Source organism: Marmota flaviventris, chromosome 3 (genome assembly GCF_047511675.1).
Source record: "Marmota flaviventris isolate mMarFla1 chromosome 3, mMarFla1.hap1, whole genome shotgun sequence".
NCBI lineage: Eukaryota > Metazoa > Chordata > Mammalia > Rodentia > Sciuridae > Marmota > Marmota flaviventris.
Window position 1 is genome coordinate 59,220,305 of NC_092500.1, and position 20,861 is coordinate 59,241,165.

The window sequence follows — 20,861 nt, forward strand, 5'->3', positions numbered from 1 at the left end:
TCCAATTTTTTTTTAATATTTTACTTTTTAGTTGTAGTTGCACACAACACCTTTATTTCACTTATTTATTTTTATGTGGTGCTGAGGATCGAACCCAGGGTCTCGCACGTGGGAGGCGGACGCTCTACCGCTGAGCCACAATCCCAGCCCTCTGCTTCCAATTTTGGCCCAACCAAATATGTCTCCCTAACCAATCATATGGAACAGCCCACTTGCAGTTAGCCTGCCTCCAGCTTCTCCCTACCAACAGCTTCCAGTGGGAACACACGAAAGCCTTCCCTTTTTTTCCACTATAAAGCAAGCTCTCCCTCTTCTCTGCCTGCCTTTGAGTCTCTACCAAATTCCAGTGACGGTGGCCGACTCCCTTGCTATAGAAGCTCTTAATAAATAGCCTTTGCTTTTCTCATCAGGTTGGTCTTGGTTTATTTCTACATACTGGACCTAGTCATACTATGAATAATTTATTTCCAAAACTCTAAAAGATATTGGTATTATTTCTACAACATTCATAAAGTTTGCATGGGACTTTTCCTTTCCTCTTCTTCTTCTTTTTTTTTTTTTAATATATATCTTACTAACTCAACAGGCTATAAGTGTCACTTTTCCGGAAAAGACCTTCTTCCTAGAGTGGACATTGGTCTCCGGCACGCAAGAACAGCGGGTAGACCTCCCAACTTTACCCGGATGGGAGGAGCCAGCCTACTCTTGCAAGCAGCAGGAACTACTATTTCCGGCGGCCGCGGCAAATTGCCCGTGGTTGCCTCAACGCGCCTGCGCGATGGCTGAACCTCCGGCTGTGCGGTTCCCGCCAATTCCCGCGGCGTTCCTGCTTGGGTCGAGTTCCGTGCGAGATGGAGTCGTTTGACCCGGCCGAGTTGCCCGAGCTGCTTAAGCTTTATTACCGGAGGCTCTTTCCCTACTCCCAGTACTATCGCTGGCTCAACTACGGCGGAGGTGATGGAGGCTGGGAGCGGGGTGCATAGGGGCTCGGGATCCAGGCGCCGAGATATTCCGGGTGGGTTGCTCTCAGAATGAGTAAATGAAGTGCCTCCTGTGCGCCAGCACTGTGCCGAGCTCTTTATGCTTTATCTTCATCCCACCCTACCACCTCTGAGGTGCAGAAGGGTTAACGGTGGCTCTAACGACCAGTCTGCAGCTATGCGGTTTTAAAAAAAAAAAAAGCCCGGGCGCTAAGGGTGAGGTTGATTATTAAGTCTTAGCATGAACCTAGGAGGTTTGATCTACTTCAGGGTCTAAGGAGCTTCTCGCGGAAGGGAGTGGAAAGTTGAATCTTCTTCACATCTGAATCTGTTAGTGCCCACATATGAGAGAGAGATAGCATTATCTGTTTAAAATATTTCTGCATATTTTTCCTGTTCCCTAGCAAATGTGGGAGAGTAAATCCCTTCAAACTAGGGACCCTGTCACATCTGAACAGTGCTGGGCACAGAGGCCTCATTTAAAATATCTTGCCAATTGTAATGCATTCTGCTGTCATATACAACAAATTAAAATTTTAAAAATGAAAAAAAAAATCTTCCCTTTGGCTAGTGTCATAATGCCCTGAGCTGAACAAAGTACTGAATTAATTTTAAAGTGTACACCTTACTTTGCAGTGGTAAAGAATTACTTTCAACACCGTGAATTTTCATTTACGTTGAAAGACGACATTTACATTCGTTACCAATCCTTCAATAACCAGAGTGATTTGGAAAAGGAGATGCAGAAAATGAATCCATACAAGATTGATATAGGCGCGGTGTATTCCCACAGAGTAAGAAAAAATTTTTTATGTACATTGTTCTTTTGTTTTGTAAACCAAGGATGGGTTGGTGCCTCCAGAGTTTTAAAATTAGAGTTTATTGTATTTGAAGATCCACACTTTTTAACTGTTTTTGCAAGTGGATTGTAATCTTTTTGTTTGTTTGGCACTCTACAGAGTGAAAATAAGCTGCATTCTCATTAGGACAAAAAAAAATTGAGTATCTAGCTAAACAGCTAAATGAGGAAGTCACCATGGTTTAAGAGAGGAAAATAAAAGAGAATTACATTCTCTTTCAACATTAGACTTTTCTTGGTTCCTGTCTCTCACATTCCCATACTGCTTCCAGTATGGGAGTAAATCCCTTTGGCTCTACCATAATATATAGCTAAAATCCAGACAACATTATCAATGCCATTGTCACCATCATTGTCATCATCATCATCATCTCATCAGAATTACTGTGCTGAGTTTCTCTTTGCAGATTCTGGAGTCAATTCTCAACACAGCAGAGTGATCCTTTTAAAACAACTCAGATTATGTGGTCCCTCTGCTCAAAATCTTACTCTGATGGTTCCCCACTTCATTCCCACCAAAAGCTCTTTTCCCTTCCTCACTTGTTCCAATCCTGCCACACTGGCCCTTGCTGTTTCTCCTGCCTAGAATCCATTTCCCCAGGATCTACTTGGTTCATTCTCTCACCTCTTTTAAGTCTTGCTCAAGTAGTGTCTTCTCAACAAGGCTTACTACAACCTGCCACTTCTCTTACCTGGTATATCCTGAGTATATCCAGAATAGTACCTGGCAGAGAGAGTACATGAATACTTGGTGGATGAATGAATAAAACAAAGATGCCCTTCATCCCTTCCTTAAAAATATAAGCACTGAGCCAAACATAGTGGTATACATTTGTAATCCTCATGACTAGCCTGGGCAATTTAGCAAGACCCTGTCTCAAAATAAAAAGGGCTAGGAGTGTAAGTCAGTAGTAAGTACTATATGGTTTCTTAGTTTTTCTTTGGCCCTTATTTCCCTTATGAGTAAAAAAAAAAAAATAGCAGACTTAACAACATAGCAGCTCATAAAGAAACGAATGAATATTTTATGTTTGTAGCCCAGTCAACACAATACAGTGAAGCTGGGAGCTTTCCAGGCTCAGGAAAAAGAACTGGTGTTTGACATTGACATGACAGACTATGATGATGTGCGGAGATGCTGTAGGTAAGTACCATGGACCTTGCTGTTGGGGTACGTAATATCACTGACACTGAGTAATGATGACTTTGCTCTAGTTCTGCAGACATATGTTCTAAGTGCTGGACCCTCATGACAATGGCCATCCATATCATTGACCGAGCATTAAAGGGTAAGTATCAGGAGTGTCTGAGTGGTGTCAAATGCAAGAATTTGTTTCCCTCTGAATTCTGTATTCTGTAATCAAATTTCATATATTTCTAATATGTTTCCTTGAAACATGGGGGAAAAAAAATAAAAGATAAAAATTAAGTTGGGGGTGTGGCTCAGTCATAGAGCAGTTGCCTAGCATGGGTGAGGCACTGGGTTTGATCCTCAGTACCACATTAAAAAATAAATAAATAAATTTATATAAATAGATAGATAAATAAAGAAATAAAGCCGCCTGGGCACTGTGGCATACACCTGCAATTCCAGCTACTCAGGAGGCTGAGACAAAGACATAAATTCAAGGCCGGCCTGGGCAACTTAAACCGTAGTGTGTGTTTTGTGTGTGTGTGTTTTGTTTTTTTCCATTTCAGTCCTCTGGTGAGCAACTCTGTGCTAGGTGCTGTTCTAGGTGATAAAAATGTAAAGACAATAATTCTTAACCTCAAATAGGTTACAATATATACAAGAAGGAGACATATAAGAAAATTGAGGATTATATTTGTGTTAAGTAACGTGCAAAGGGAGCTATGAGGATCTAAAACATCAGGAGTACATACAAGAATGGGAAGAGAAGCCAACCTCCATGATGTATGCCTGTAATTCCAGCTACTTGGGAAGCTAAAGTGGGAGGATTGTGAATTCAAGACTAGCCTGTGCAACACAGTGAGACCCTATCTCCAAAAAAAAAAAAGAATAGGAAGAGATTGGGTCAGAAAAATCTTCCCAGAAGAGGTGATGATGATAATGATCACTCTTACATAGAGGGCTTACTGTATACCATGTGCTATTCTAAATACTTTAAATATAGTAACACTTAATATTCCTAGGCTTATTTAAAGATAAATGGCAGTTGGTCAGGGAGAAACAAAAGTGCTGGGGCATAAAGAAATTCCTAGAAGAGAGATCAGGATGGGTACAGACATAAAAGCAAGAACATGGGGGGCACAGGAAACTACAGGTAATTTAATACTGTTAAATAAGCACGAGTGGAAAACAGGTTTTAAAAAATGAAGCTTAAAGAAGTGCACAATACAAGCACAGTGGTATATACCTATAATCCCAGCACTTGGGAAGCTGAGGCAAGAGGATCACGAGTTCAAAACCAGCCTCAGAAACTGTCAGGCACTGGGCTGGGGAATGTGGCTCAAGCGGTAGCGTGCTTGCCTGGCATTCGTGAGGCACTGGGTTCAATCCTCAACACCATATAAAAATAAAATAAACATATTGTGTCCACCTAAAACTAACTAACTAAATAAATAAAATATTTTTAAAAAGAAAGAAAGAAATTGTCAGGCACTAAGCAATCAGTGAGACCCTATCTCTAAAATACAGAATAGGGCTGGGGATGTGGCTCAGTGGTTGAGTGCCCCTGAGTTCAATCCCCAGTACCAAAAAAAAAGAAGTGCACAAGAGGGACTGGGGTTGTGGCTCAATGGTAGAGCATTGGCCTAGCATGTGTGAGGCATTAGGTTCGATTCTCAACACCACATGTATAAAATAAAGGTTTATTGACAACTAAAAAATAGTTAAAAAAAGAAAAAAAGAAGTGTACAAGAGGGGCTGGGTTGTAGCTCAGTGGTAGATTACTCACATAGCATGCATGAGGTGCTGAGTTTGATCCTCAGCACCACATAAAAATTTAAAAAGGTATTGTGTCCGCCTACAACTTATATGTGTGTACACACACACATAAAGAAGTGCACAAGAACTAGAAGTTTTATAGATTTATCTTAAAACCTATTATTTTTCCCTTCTTCAGAGGACTTTGGATTTAAGCATCGGCTCTGGGTATATTCTGGAAGGAGAGGTGTTCATTGTTGGGTTTGTGATGAATCAGTTAGAAAGCTATCCTCTGCAGTACGTTCTGGGATAGTTGAGTATTTGAGTCTTGTAAAGGTAAGATCCTCTTAATTGTAATTTACATTTCTTGTTTACTAGCCATTACCAAGCCTGGTATGTTTAATAACAACAAATTAAACTATCTTTCATAGACTTCACATCCCAGAGTAGATGATGTTACTAATGATCATTTAAAATCATAACAGCTACCTTTTTACAATATTTCCTATTTTGCTGTAAGTATTCTCCTTTGTGGCAAAAAAGATTAATTTACTTTTTATTCATTTGTCAAGTAAAGTTAACTCAGAAAGCTACAGATACTGAGATGATATAAAATAGCATCCAGGCTTCTATTTGTTGACAGAAATTTAGCCAGTCTCTTTGAATTTATATAATAGGACACATTAATTTTTCATGTGTCAATATAAATTTCTTCTTGATGGTTTGTTTTTCAGGGTGGCCAAGATGTCAGAAAGAAAGTTCACCTAAATGAAAAAATTCATCCTTTTGTCAGGTCTGTTGGAAAAGACCCCATGCAGTTTAAGTGTATCTAGTTTACTTGCATGTGCTTTTAAAATTATATTGCTATCAGTTTTCACTGCTGGGTAGTTTTTTTTTTCTTTTTTCTTCTTCCCCACCTGCACCCCCCCTCCCCCCAGAACTGGGACTACAACCCAGGGGCACTTTACTACTGACTTACATTCACAGCCCTTTTTATTCTTAATATTGAGACAGAGCTTGTTAAGTTTCCCAAGCTGGCCTTGAACTTACAATCCTCCTGCCTTAGCCTCCTAAGTTGTTGGGGAGACCCTGCCTCAAAATAAAAAGGAATGGGCACATAGTTCAGTGGTAAAGTACTCACCTAACATGCATACTGGTTTCAATCCCCAGTACCACAAAAAAGGAACAAGTGGAAAGCATTTCTCAAATATCTATTCTGTGCCAGGTACTATGCTAGGTTTTTTTGCCTTCAAGTTTCTTGTTTTAATTCTCATAAACCAGCAAAGAGGTATTATCACCATTTATCCTAGTTAAGCTCTAGAAATTCAGGGAAAATAAGCAGTAACCTCCCATCCAATGGCAATAGTGTTATATGTGTTGTTAATAGTATTGGAACTTTGTTGTTACTTTTCTTCCCACAGGAAATCTATAAACATAATAAAAAAATACTTTGAAGAGTATGCCTTGGTTGATCAAGATATTCTTGAAAATAAAGAAAGTTGGGATAAGATTTTAGCCCTTGTTCCTGAGGATATCCTTTCCTGAGACCATTTTTATGTGAGCTAGTTATATCATCTGCGATATTATGTGTTCTGCTTGCATACCCTCATATATTTATAAGGTTTTTAAATTTTTATTTATTTATTTTTTTACCCCAAATAGCTCCTGTTTTTCTGTTTTTGTGTCTTTAGTCCGGAATATAATAAGAAATGGGGTCATTTTGTAAATCACCTTTCTCATTTTGGAATGTGGTTCTAGAATTAATGGCTAAAGAATGCAGAATCACTTTGTCTAAATATGTGCAAACCAGGACAAGCTTTTACATTATACCTTATAATTATATTAGTATTCTTTCTGTTATATCTTTAGTTTTTGTTGTTTTTTACAGGGTTGGGGATTTAACCCAGGACTTTGCACATGCTAGGCAAGTACTCTAGCACTGAGCTATATTCCCAAACCATATCTACAATTTTTTCAATGTAAGTGTTTAACATTATGTTTTAGAAGACCATAATAGAGGGCTGGTATTGCTCAGTGGCAGAACACTTGTCTAGCATGTGTGAGGCCCTGCATTCGATCCCTAGTACCACATAAAAACTAAATAAACAAAATAAATGTATTGTGTACATCTGCAACTAAAAGTATTAAAAAAAGAAGACAGTAATAGTTACTTTCTATTTCTATATATGTGCAAACTTTGGATATTCTTGTAATGATACATCTAAAAACTTAAGTTGTTCACTGATGTACCCTAAATGAGTGTGTTCTTTAATGATCATCACCTATTCATGAAGATCTTCAAAAAAACTTCCAAAAGTCTCACAGTTCACTTCAGAGATGGGAGTATTTGAAGAGAGTAGCCAGCACGAATCAGGTATATTCCATTCAAATCTATTTACAGATATGATAATGAGATTCTTAATTAAGTTCTCATTATTTTGCTCATCAGTTAAAGATGATTCAATAACTTTTTTTAAATCTTCCTTAAAGAAATACTCAAAAGTTCCTACTAATTCCCATGCTGGCCTTGTATCTGCTTTTAGAATATCAAAAATGACAAATGTGGACCCTGGCTAGAGTGGGAGATTATGCTCCAGTACTGTTTTCCACGGCTGGATATCAACGTTAGTAAAGGAATCAATCACTTACTGAAGAGCCCTTTTAGTGTTCATCCAAAAACAGGTACAATATAAAGAAAGTAAGGAAAATTAAAAGAAAAATAAGTTTTTTTTGTTTAAGCAAGCACATCATTAGGTATGAATACATGTCTGTGACATTAAAGGTTGAAGTATTACTCTATCAGCTAGTTTCTTCTGTACTTTGTGTGTATGCACACAGGTGTATGTTAGGGGTCAAACCCAGAGCTTTGCTCATGCCAGGCAAGTACTCTACCACTAAGCTACATCCCTAGCTTTTTTTTTTTAACACTATCAATTAAAGTAGCTACCAGATGAATTTCTACTATGTTAATGTTTTTCAGTTGAGTTTCTGAGGTTTAGTGTTGGAGGACAACAGCTCTCATTGCAGATGAGAAAACTCAGGCCCAGTAGGTTAAACTGACTTATCCAAAATCATAAAACAAATTTTGTCAGTGCTGGGAACAAAATAGTTTTGTCGGGGTTATTTGTTTTTGATTTTGCCTTACTTGGGATTGAACCCAAGGACACTCTACCACAGAGCCATATCCCTAGCCCTTTTTACTTTTAATTTTGAGATAGGCTCTAAGTTGCAGAGGCTAGTCTCAAACTTGCCATCCTCCTGCCTCAGCCTCCCACATCAGGGATTACAGGTGTGCACCACCATACCCAGCAGAATTCAGCTCTTAATCCACTATGCTGCATTTTTCAGGTTTGATTTTTTTTTTTGTTTATGATTTAGCTTTATTCTTTCATATTTCTCTTATATAATATTTGATGGACTGAAATTGACTTTAGATTGATATAAAAGTGATTATATTAGCCTAAAACTTGGTTCCATCTAACCAAGGGACTTGTTAATAGAGAAGGATATAGTTGTCCTCTTTAATATTTATTTTTTAGTTTTCGGCGGATACAACATCTTTTTTGGTATGTGGTGCTGAGGATTGAACCCGGGCCGCATGCATGCCAGGCGAGCGCGCTACCGCTTGAGCCACATCCCCAGCCCTAGTTGTCCTCTTTAATGTCAACAATCCAATTCTGCCACTTGCTGTGAGACCTTAGGCAAATTAACCTTTCTGTAAGGTTTTGGTGTTCTCATCTTTCAAATTGATATTAAAGATTGGTTTGGTGGCGCATATCTGTAGTTTTAGCTACTTGAGCAATTTTGAACCCAAAAGTTCAAGATTAGCCTGGGCAACACAGTGAGACCCTATCTTAAAATAAAATAAAATGGAGATTAAAAATATCTATCTCAATGGGTTATCATGAAGATCTAAAATGTAAAGTGCTTAGAAGATTGGCACACATTAACACATTCAGTTCTTTCAAACTGCCTAGTTTCCTTTAAGAATATATAATGAGAGCTGGGGTTGTGGCTCAGTGGTATAGCACTTGCCTAGCATGTGCAAGGTCCTGGGTTTGATCCTTAGTACCACATAAAAATAAGTAAACAGAATAAAGGTATTGTGTCTAACTACAACTAAAAAATAAATAAATGTTAAAAAAAAATAATATATAATGATATAGTTCATACATTTATATGGCCCCTTTCTTCAAACCTGTCAACTGTGTGTTTTTAGCTTCTTTGGCAATAAGCTTATTATTATTATTTTAATCTGCATTTTAAACATCAGTGGGTATCCCCACATTCTCATATGGGTAATTAATCATGTTCACTCATAAGCATACACCTTTTTTTTTTTTTTTTTTTTCCTTTTTCTCTTTTAACTCAATACTGGAGATTGAACCCAGTGCCTGGGCATGGCACATGCTAAGCAAGTGCTCCATCACTGAGCTAAATCTGCAACTCCCACTCCACTGCCCTCCACCCCCACACACCCAGATAGGTATCAGTAATTTGCCCAGATTGGCCTTGAACTTGCAATCCTCCTACCTCAGGATCCCAAGTAGCTCACAATATATTTTTATTATATCCTTTCCCCTTTCATATCAAGTAGCCGCTTTTACTCTATCTTCAAATAACAACTTCCAGTTCCCTTTTTTGTTACTCATCTGACATTCTTTAGATTCATTATATAATTTTCGAGATATGATGAATTGTATGTGGTATCTCAGGTGTAGCTATCATAAAAGAGTAAGATGAGTAGCACACACCTATAATCCCAGTCAGTGACTCAGGAAGCTTAGGCAGGAGGATTTCAAGTTCAAGACTAGCCTCAGCAACTTAGCGAGACCTTGTCTCGAAATTAAAAAATTAAAAGGACTAGGGCTGGATGTGGTGGCGCATGCCTGCAATCCCAGCAGCTCAGAAGGCTGAGCAGGAGGATCATGAGTTCAAAGCCAGCCTCAGCAACTCAGTGAGACCCTGTCTCTAAATAAAATACAAAAAAGGGCTGGGGATGTGGCTCAGTGATTAAGTGCTCCTGAGTTCAATCCCTGGTACCCCAAAAAGAGGGGGATGGCTAGAGATGTGGCTTAGTGGTAAACTGCCCCTGGGTTAAATCCCCCAATACCCCCCCTACAAAAAAAAATAGAGAAGATAATGCTATCAAAGGTTAAGCATCATTTAACAACAGGGATACCTTCTAAGAAATTGTTCTTGTACAAATATTACAGTGGATATTTACATAACTAAGCTGTGATGGCACCAGACAATATGATCTCCTAGGATCACCAATTTATATACAGCCCATGATTGACCAGAATGTCATTATGCACAATTAACTATTTTATTTCCAAAATGCTTTCTAAAGATGTCTGACATGTAGGTGTATTTTTATTTATCTCAATGAAAAGTCAAATCACTATTTCCATCTATTTTCCATTTTATGGACCCTCAAGATTTGAGATTGTTCTGAACTTAATATGGAATTTTTCATCATTTTATTCCCTCCTCCTCCCCTGAGTATTAAAGATTGAACTCTGGGGCTCTCTAGGATCTAAAATCCTAGCCCAGGCCCTTTTTATTTTTTATTTTGGAATAACATCTTACTAAGTTGCTAAGGCTGGCTTCAAACTTAACAATCCTCCTGCCACAACCTCTCAAGTAGCTGGGATTAACAGGTATGTGCCACCATACCCAGTCATTAAACATTTCTAAATATATCCGGGCACAGTGGCATACACCTGTAATCACAGTGACTTAAGAGGCTGATTGATACAGGAAGATTGCAAGTTCAAAGCCAGCCTCAGCAATGGCGAGGCTCTAAGCAACTCAGTGAGACCCTATCTCAATAAAATACAAAATTGGGGCTAGGGCTGTAGCTCAGTGACAGAGTTCTTGCCTAGCATGCATTGAGATATTGGGATAGATCCTTAGCACCACATAAAAATAAAACAAATAAAATAAAGTAATTCTGTACATCTACAACTACAAAAATTTTTTTTTTTATTTGAGCTGGGGATGTGATTCAGTGGTTGAGTGCCGCTGAGTTTAATCCCTGGTAACCCCCCCCCCAAAAAAAAAAAAAAAAAGAAAATCTAAATATAGAAATAAAAGGAAAAACAAGAACAACTTAGAAGTAGCTGAACATTCTTCACCAGTTTTTTGTGGGGTTTTGGTGTTTTGTTTTTGTTTTATTTTTGTTTTGTTTTTTTGTGGTGCTAGAGATTGAACCTGGGGCAAGCACTTTACCAACTGAGCTATATCTCCAGCCCCTGTTTTACATTATTTTTGTACTGGGATTGAACCCAGGGACGCTTTACCACTAGGTAACATCCCCAGCCCTCCTTTTTTTTTTTTTCCAATTCTAATTTGTTATACATGAAACCGGCCCTACTTTTGAGACAAGGCCTTTCTAAGTTGCTGGGGCTGGCCTTGAACTTGCCATCCTTCTGCCTCAGCCTCTTGAGTTGCCAGGGCTATGGATGTGAGCTACTGAACCCAGCTATTGTTTAAAAATATATATATATATATATTTAAAAAATATATATATATATATATTTTTATATATATATATATAAAAATAAAAATATATATATGTAGTAGTTGTACATGGACACAGTGTCTTTATTTTGTTTATATACTTTAATGTGGTGCTGAGGATCGAACCCAGTGCCTCACACATGGGAGGCAAGCACTTTACCTCTGAGCCACACCCCAGCCACCATTGTTAACTTTTTTTGGAGGGGGGGGCAGTCCTGGGGATTGAACCCAGGGCCTTGTGCATGCAAGGCAAGTACTCTACCAACTGAGCTATATCCCCAGTACCCCCTGTTAACCATTTTTTAAGAAAAGCGAGAGGCACAGCCAATGTGAAAGTAATTTATATTTCTAAATATTGTTCTTAACAGATAAGTCTAATTTGTAAAATTTTAACCAAAAATAACTCAAAGGCTATCTCCTTCAGGAGATACAGCCTGCATTCTCTTTGAATATGTATTCCTTGTTTTACCCACAAAGTTTCTCATTTTTGAGATGGCTCATATTTTCCTTTGAATATGTCTCTGCTTTGCTAAATAAAATTTTGTGTTTCTTAAAGAAAGGAACAGCTCGTGATTTGTATTCAACATTAAATCATTTATAATTTCTGGTTCTTTTAGGTCGAATTTCTGTGCCTATTGATTTACAGAAAGTGGATCAGTTTGATCCATTTACTGTTCCAACCATAAGGTATGTTCCAAATCATTGATCATTCCTTATTTGTTTGTGAACACTGTTCTGAATTTGAAGTGGGTTATATTAGATCCCTACTTAGAGAGGTAGCTGCATGGAAATGGTATATTTGGTTATGGAGATACTTGGTTCTGAGATATAATGATGATGTATAATAGAGCAATTATAAGTTTTTCCAGCTATTTTGCAAGGAAAACATAAGGTCTAATAAGTCTTGGAATCCTGGGGATAATTTAGCTCATTGTTAGGGCCCAGGGTTCAATCCCCAACACCAAAAATAAATCTGGAAGTGCTTAAACATATTTCAAATCTTTTTAGAGCTGGAAATTGTAGCTCACTGGCAGAGCACTTGCCTAGCTTATGTATAGCCATGGGTTTAATCCCCAGCACTAAAAAAAAAAAACAGGTGGCGGGGGACGGGGTGGTTCTTTACTAGAAGATTTCCCAGTCTTTAGTATAAAAATGTACAAGAACAACTCTAAGAAGAGATAATGATGTATTGCCACTGGGTGTATATGGGGGTGGGGGAGTATATGTGTGTGTGTGTGTGTGTGTGTGTGTGTGTGTGTGGTATTGGGAATTGAATCAAGGGCCTTGTGCATGCTAGGTAAGTAAATGTACTGCCATTGAGTTTCACCCTGGCCCAGCCACATATTTTTTTCACAGAACATCTTATGGGATTCATGTGCTAGCATATGCTGGGTAATACCAGGAACCAACTTAAAATTATCTTATTCTGTTACTTGTTACTTGTAGCTCCATCTGCCATGAACTGGATGTCATTTTTACTAATGAAAAGGAAAAAGAGGAGACTGAAGCTGAATCTGATGTCAAACATAGAACCAAAGGTAGGTTAATATATTGACACTTCAACTTAACACAGCTTTTTATATATATTATCTATCTGTACAACAGTAAGTAATTCTCCTTATATTCAGACCAGACTGGGTCAGTGTTTATCCTGAAATCAGCTCATTAACATGTTCCAGGAGTGTTTATTCATCAGTTGCCCAAGTGGTGTTACTGAGTCCAATTTATTTCAATACACATTTACTAAGCAATTTTTAAATGCTGGGATCTATATTGCAAGATTGTCAACTAGTGTTGATAATTGTTTGAATTTGTCTCTTTAAAAGCTATTTATATTTGGGGCTGGAGTTGTGGCTCAGTGGTAGAGCACTTGCCTACCAAGTGTGAGGCACTGGGTTCAGTCCTCAGCACCACATAAAAATAAAATAAAGATATTGTGTCCACCTAAAACTAAAAAATATTTTAAAAAAAAAAGTTATTTATATTTAACATATACTATATGTGCCATACTCTTGTTCTTTTATTTTTGTTGTATCCAGATGGTTTTATGGTAGATATGTGTCTAAACTGTTGATTGAATTATATATTCAAGAATTTTAATAAAGAATTTCTGAATCTTCCTTAATGGAAGTCAGATCTTCTGTACTAACACCCCAAAGGTGCTCTCTGACAATAGAATCCAAAGGCACTTTTTTTTTTTTTCTTCAGTGGTACTGGAGGATTAAAACAGCCCCTTGTGTACCTTAGGCAAGCTCTGTACCACTGAGCCATACCCCCGACCCCTCTAATGGCACTTTCTGTAATAATGGAAATGTTACATATTTTTAGTACCCAATATGGTAGTCACTAGCCATGTATGATTTTTGAACACTCAAGATGTGGCTAGAGTGACTGGGAAGCTGAATTTCTTATTTATTTTTTTCTTAAATAGCCAGATGTACCTGATGACCTCTATACTGAACATTCCAGATCTGTGATCTCTGATTTATTTTGTGGTCAAATATTGTTACCCTTCTTTCAGAATCCAAGATCAAATATTGTTTCATCTATTCTAGTTTTGACATAATACCAAAACAGTACCATTAAAATTTGTAAAGTATTTATAAGGATGCTATTTAAGATATTTGAACAAAGTCTCCAACATGAAAAACAAGAATAACTGGGAAAAGTAACTCAGAAAAACAGAAAATGGAAGGAATAAAGGAAGGTCTAAGCATGATACAGTGGCACGAAACTGCAATACCAGCTATCCAAAGGCTGAGTCACACAAGGATCACAAGTTTGAAGTCAGACTGGGCAATCTAGTGAGGCCCTGTATCAAAATAAAATTAACACAGCAAAAGCAAAGCACTAAACAACTCCTGTCTCTGAATAAAATACAGAATAGGGCTGGGGATGTGGCTCAGTGGTCAAGTGCCTCTGAGTTCAGTCCCCAGCCCCAAAACTAACTAAATAAATAAATAAAATTAGAGCCAGGCACAATGGCTCACACCTACAATCCCAGTGACTCAAGAGGCTAAAGTAAGAGGATCATAAGTTCAAAGTCAGCCTCAGCAACTTAGCGAGACCCTGTCTCAAATAAAAAAATAAGGGCTGGGCTGTAGCTCAGTGGCAGAGCACTTGCCTAGCATGTGTGATGTGCTGGGTTTGATCCTTAGCACCACATAAAAATAAACAAATAAAATGAAGGTATTCAGTCCATCTATGACTAAAAAAAAAAAAAAAAAAAAAAAAAAGGCTGTAAAATAAATAATAAGAGCTGGGCACAGTGGCTTATGCCTGTAATACCAGCAACTCAGTGAGGCCCTAAGCAACTTAGCAAGACTCTGCCTCAAATTTAAAAAAAGAGCTGGGGATGTGGCTCAGTGGTTGAGTGCCCCTGAGTTCAATCCCCAGCGCCAAAAGTAAAAATAAAAATGGAAAAATGGTTAGGGATATATAGCTCAGTGGTAAAGCACCTCTGGGTTCAATCCCTGGTACTAAAACCAATTAATTTAATTTAATTTTTAAAAGGCTGAGGGTATAGCTGAGTGGTAGGTCATTTACCTAGTATGCATAAGGCCCTAGATTCAATCCCCAATACTGTAAGAAAAAAAAAAAACACTATGATAGTACATCCATGAACAAAATCAGAATGCTTTGAAAAGAAAAAATACTCAGAGAACAAGAAAGAGCTCTTAGAAAACAATCAGGAAGCCTCGTGGGGTGGTACACACCTGTAATCTCAGCGACTTGGGAGGTTGAGATAGGAGGACCATGAGTTCAAAGCCAAACTCAGCAACTTAGCAAGGCCCTGAGCAACTCAGCAAGACTATCTCTAATAAAACATAAAAAGGGGCTCAAAATGTGGCTCAGTGGTTAAGCGCCCCTAGGTTAAATCCCTGGTACCAGAAAAGAAAGAAAGAAATCAATCATAAAAATAAAAGCTAATAAAGGACTTGGAAAAGTCAAGGAGACTTCCCAGAAAGTAGTACAAAAAAAGATGTGCTAGAACCAGGTACAGTGATGCACACCTGTATAATTCCATCAATTCAATTCAGGAGGCTGAGGCAGAGGTTCTCAAGTTCCAGGTGTGCAACTTAGTGAGATCTTGTCTCAAAATAAATGAAAAAGAGTGGGAAGGTGGATCAGTGATAGAGTGCTCCTAGGTTCCATTCCCAGTACCAAACAGCAACAAAAAAAAGACATGGTGGTAGTGATTTTAAGAAGCAAAAAGATAAATAAAATTGGTGGACTTGGTTAAGAACTACTGACTGTCTATAGGAGTTTCAGAAAGAAAACAAAGAAAAGGAGGAAGAAGTTGTCCCAATTATATAGGAAAACATTCCAAAAATGAGCCCTTTACTGAAAAGGCTTAGCACAGTCATTAAAACAGAACCAATACAGAGGTATATAATTTTAAAAGTTTAGAATATTGAGAATTAACTAAGCACTTTTGGGCCTCACTTCACTCTCCATCCCCCAAAGGGGGGGAAAAAAAGACAACTTCCAAAACAAGGAAAAATGGCCTTAGATTGGTGAATAAGAACGGAAGTAGTTATTTATTAAAAGTTATTGCCAGGGCTGGGGATGTGGCTCAAGCGGTAGCGTGGCATGCGTGCGGCCCGGGTTCGATCCTCAGCACCACATACAAACAAAAATGGTGTGTCCGCTGAAAACTAAAAAATAAATATTAAAAAAAAATTCTCTCTTTCTCTTAAAAAAAAAAAAAAAAGTTATTGCCAGGGCTGGAGTTGTAGCTCAGTGGAAGATGCCTGCCTGGCATGTGTGAGACACTAGGTTTAAGCAGCACAATGAATGAATGAATGAACAACAAAAAAAATATTTAAAAAAAAAAAAAGACTGGGGTAATATAGCTCAATGGTAGAGCACTTTCCTGGCATGTGTAAAGCCCAGGGTTCAATTCTCAGCATCACATATAAATTTAAAAAACATCTATTGACAACTAAAAACAAAAAAAAATTTTTTTAATTTTTTATTTGTTTTAATTAGTTACATATGACAGTACAATGACCTTATACATTTGAATCAGATGGGATATAATTTCTCATTTTTCTGAGTGGAAGGTTACAGAATCACATTGGTCATGCAGTCACGTATATACACAGAGTAATAGTAATGTCTATTTCATTCTATTATACTTCCTTTCCCCCCCATCCCCTCCCCTCCCCTCCCATCACTTCTCTCTACCCAATCTAAGGTGGTGCTATTCTTTTTTTTTTTTTTTTCTCTCACATCTTACATGTATTTTTTTATAACGATGAGGGTCTCCTTCCACCTTCCATGCAATTCTCCTTCTCCCTCCCTTTCCCTCCCACCTCTTTTCCCTATCTAGAGGTAATCTTTTTCCAATGCTCTTCCTCCCTACCCCATTTTGAGTCACCCCCCTTATATCAGAGAAAACATTCGGCATTTGAGAGGACCAGAAGGTCAGAATTAGGATAGGAGGCTTCTAATTTTCCCATAATAATGCTGTTGGTATTGTGTTACACTTTTAACAATGTGCATATATTACTTTAACACTTCTTAATTTGATTATTATCTGTTTTTTTGTTGCTTTGTTTTTGTTTTAAGATATCAAACCCTAGCTGGGCATGGTGGCACACACCTGTAATCCCAGAGGCTTGGGAGGCTGAGGCAGAAGGATCCCAAATTCAGAGCCAGCCTTGGCAATAGCGAGGCACTGAGCAACTCAGTGAGACCCTGTCTTTAAATAAAATACAAAATAGGGCTGGGCATGTGGCTCAGGAGTCGAGAGGTCGAGTGCCCAAGTTCAATCCCCTGTACCCCCCCAAAAAAAAAGAAAAGAAAAGAAAAATATCAAACCCTGGGCTTCATGTATGCTATGCAAAAGCTCTACCACTGAACTCTACCCATAGCCTTAGAGAATTCTTACAAGAAACCTAAATTTTTGTTGCAGGGCGCAGTGTTGCACACCTGTAATCCCAGCATCTTGGGAGGCTGAGACAGGAGGATCACGAGTTCAAAGCTAGCCTCAGCAAAAAGCGAGGTGTTAAGCAACTCAGTGAGACCCTGTCTCTAAATAAAATACCAAAAATAGGACTGGGGATGTGACTCAGTGGTTGAGTGCCTCTGAGTTCAATCCCTGGTACAAAAAAAAAAAGAAAGAAAGAAACTTATATTTTCATGTTATTCTTGCTACCAACATGCTAATTCTAAAGTTTGCTTCATAATTTAGATTATAAGAAGACCAGTCTGGCACCGTATGTGAAAGTATTTGAACAGTTTCTTGAAAACCTAGATAAATCACGAAAAGGAGAACTTCTCAAGAAGAGTGGTAAGACAATGGTTTTCCCTTTTTTATGAGTAGTGTAAAGCATCCAGCAAATGATCAATATTTGAGGTCTCATCTTTGCCTCTCCCCAAATTTTAATTTTTAAATTTTTTTTGTTGTTGTTGTTGTTACTGGAGATCAAATGCAGGGCACCCTGCCACTAAGCTACATCCCCAGTCCTTTATGTTTTTTATTTGAGACAGGGTCTCACTAAATTGCTAAGTGTGGTCTCAAACTTGAAATCCTCTTGCCTCAGCCTCCCATGTCACTGGGATTGCAGGTATATGCCTCCACACCCTGCAGAAATTTACTACTAAATTTTATGTATCTTTATTTTTTAAAAAATTGAGGTTCCTGGGGCTGGGGATGTGGCTCAAGCGGTAGTGCGCTCGCCTGGCATGCATGCGGCCCTGGTTCGATCCTCAGCACCACATACAAACAAAGATGTTGTGTCCGCCAATAACTAAAAAAAATAAATATTAAAATTCTCTCTCTCTCTTTAAAAAAAAAAAAATTGAGGTTCCTTAATTTGGTTTTATATATATATAATTTTTTTTTTTTTAGAGAGAGAGAGAGAGTTTTTTAATATTTATTTTTTAGTTTTTGGCAGACACAACATCTTTGTTTGTATGTGGTGCTGAGGATCGAACCAGGGCCGCACGCATGCCAGGCGAGCGCGCTACTGCTTGAGCCACATCCCCAGCCCCAACATATATTTATTAAACAATTTTTTCTAGTACTGGGATTGAACCCAGAGGTGCTTTACCTGAGCCACCTCCCCATCCCTTTTTATTTCTTATTTTGAGACATGGTCTAAGTTGCTGAGGTTGGCTTTGAACTCGATGATCCTCCTACCTCAGGCTCCTAAATCACAGGAATTTAGATATGTACCACCCACCTGGACAGTTTCATTTTTTTGAGCTACATAACCAGCCCGTTTTATTTTGAGACAAGGTCTCACTAAAATTGCTTAGGGCCTCACTAAGTTGCTAGCGCTGGCCTCAAACTCATGATCTTCCTGCCTAAACCTCTGAGTAGAGACTCAGAGGGATTATGGGCATGCACTACTGCACCCAGTTTTATTAAACATTTTCTATGTGTCAGTACTTTGATGAACACAAAGATGAATTATACAAGATTAATGCCATATCATGTTTTTGTGCCTGTAAGTAGTACTGTCTTGGTACAAAAGAAAGCAATGCAAGATGCTAAGAGAAATCGACCTGATTCAGTCTGACAATTCAGATGAAAAGGATGGCATTTGAACTCCTTTCAATGAGCTTTTATAAGAATTCTAATTCTTGGAATGAGGGTGTAAATCGGTGGTAGAGCACTTGCTTAGCATCTATGAATCCCTGGGTTCAATTTCCAGTACCAAAAAAATAAATAAATATTCTGATCCTCAATGCCAATATGCCATTTCTTGAAATATGAATAGGAATTTCACAAGCAGAGATTTGATGATGAAGGCACATCATTAGAAAAAGGCAAAGGGGTTTTTTTGTTTGTTTTGGGTTTTGGTTTGTTTGGGATGCTGGGAATCAAACTCAGGACCTTGTATGTGCCAGGCAAAAATGCTAGGAAAAAGGTAAAAGATTTTATACAATCTAAAAAGAAATCAGAGTATAGGCAGGCACTCTTAACACTGAACTACATTCCTCAGCCCAGAGTTTTGGTTTTTTTTCCCTTTCTTTTTAATGTACTGGGGATTGAACCAGAGGGTGCTTTGCCAAGTACCTATGGCTATGTGCCCAACCCCTTTTGTTTGATTTTGAGACAGGGTCTCACCAATTGCCCAGGCTGGCCTCAAATTTGTAACTCCTACCTCAGCTTCCTGAATAGCTGGATTTACAGACATGTACCACTATGCCTGGCCCAGGGTTGTTAATTCTTGAAGTAGCAGCAAAAGCACAGGCAGAGGTAGCAAAGCATAGCACAGCTAATCTGGCAGGAAAAAAAAAAAAAAAAAAGTGTTAGGAAAGGGATATAAATCTGAAGACAGGCTCAAGCCAAAGCATAAACAGTTTTGAATTTCAGACTTAGGAATTTGGGCTTACAAATAGAAACAGGAAAGTTATCAAAGGCTTCTGAGGAAGGGAATTCCATGATTTGTAGTTCTAGCTACAAGAGTAAATCTGGGCAGATGATCAGGAATAAAATAGAGTCTAAGGAGGCCAGGTAGGCTATTGGCATTTATGAAAGTTCTCAAAAAAGTCAAAAACTTTAACCATCCTTGAGACTTGGAAGTAGAAAGATGAAAGATGGAAGTGTCACAGAAGTCAGGGGGAAAATTTCAAGGAAATTATCAAGTTATCTAATGATTAAGGTACTGATAAAATTCTGTTGGACATAGTAACTAGAAGAAGGTACAAAGAGGATAGTAGTATTAAATGAGGAGTTCCTTGAACAGGAGAGACCTCACAGTGTGTAAGCCAAAAGGAAGAAAAGCAGAGTGACCATTCAGGAGAACAAATATAAACTCCTCCAATTCATTTTTTTTTGGGGGGGTGGGGGGAGTGTGCAGGTACTGAGGGCTAGGCTAATGCTCTACCACTAAGCCACACCGTTAGTCTCCACATCAGTATTTAATAAAATGTGTATTGGTTTAATTAAGAAGTGCCTAAGATAATGTTTTACTCATAGTAGATATTCAAATATGTGCTTGTTGAATGAACAGTGATGACCGTACTTGAAAAAGCCTTGTTGAAGTGCCATTCCATCTGGCCTTCTAATAAACCCTTTAGATTCTCATTCCATACTGGTTCAGCTTGTAATGTGGACTTCAGCAAATGTGAAAACAAATCTTTATCCATGATGTGAATTTAATGGAAGCATGAAGAAAATCGGAATGTGAAAATAAATGGGTTTTATTTTCCTTTATATCCTCTGATAAAAATCTATTCTATTTTAGATTTACAAAAAGCTTTCTGAAGATAACATCTCCCCTCAAACAAATGGTCTACCTGCAAGCAAGAATCAAATACTTGAAGAGTCATTTAATAAATATGGCAGAACCATGTATGTGTCTTAATGCTTACAGCAGAATTTCCTTTTCTTGAGAAATAATTTATGTTGAAAAGATTCCCTGAGGCCACTAAAAAGACTCCTGTTAAAGTTTGTGAAAGGAACTTAAAGCAATTAATAAGTGAAATGCAGATAATTTTTGTGAAATTTAATATTATAGAAAGATAATTCCAAAGCTTCTGACACAAATAGTTCTACCAGTTGGCATATAGAGAGGTAAGTGAACAGTAATATACTTCCATTTCATCTCACTGGATATTGCCTCTATATTATGGGGTAAATGACAGCTTT

At 38.1% G+C, this 20,861-nt stretch overlaps 1 protein-coding gene across 1 annotated transcript; it reads left to right on the forward strand.

Annotated features, from left to right (window-relative positions):
* Positions 1-766: 766 nt before the first annotated feature.
* On the forward strand, positions 767-20,565 carry Prim1 (DNA primase subunit 1). Its single transcript, XM_027926531.2, has 13 exons — positions 767-954; positions 1,617-1,774; positions 2,877-2,983; positions 3,055-3,128; positions 4,926-5,062; positions 5,461-5,519; positions 6,148-6,257; positions 7,009-7,100; positions 7,270-7,408; positions 11,869-11,938; positions 12,698-12,789; positions 17,451-17,549; positions 20,458-20,565. The coding sequence occupies exons 1-13, from the start codon at positions 852-854 to the stop codon at positions 20,475-20,477; spliced, it is 1,260 nt and encodes a 419-aa protein (XP_027782332.1). The 5' UTR covers positions 767-851; the 3' UTR covers positions 20,478-20,565.
* The last annotated feature ends 296 nt before the right edge of the window (positions 20,566-20,861 follow it).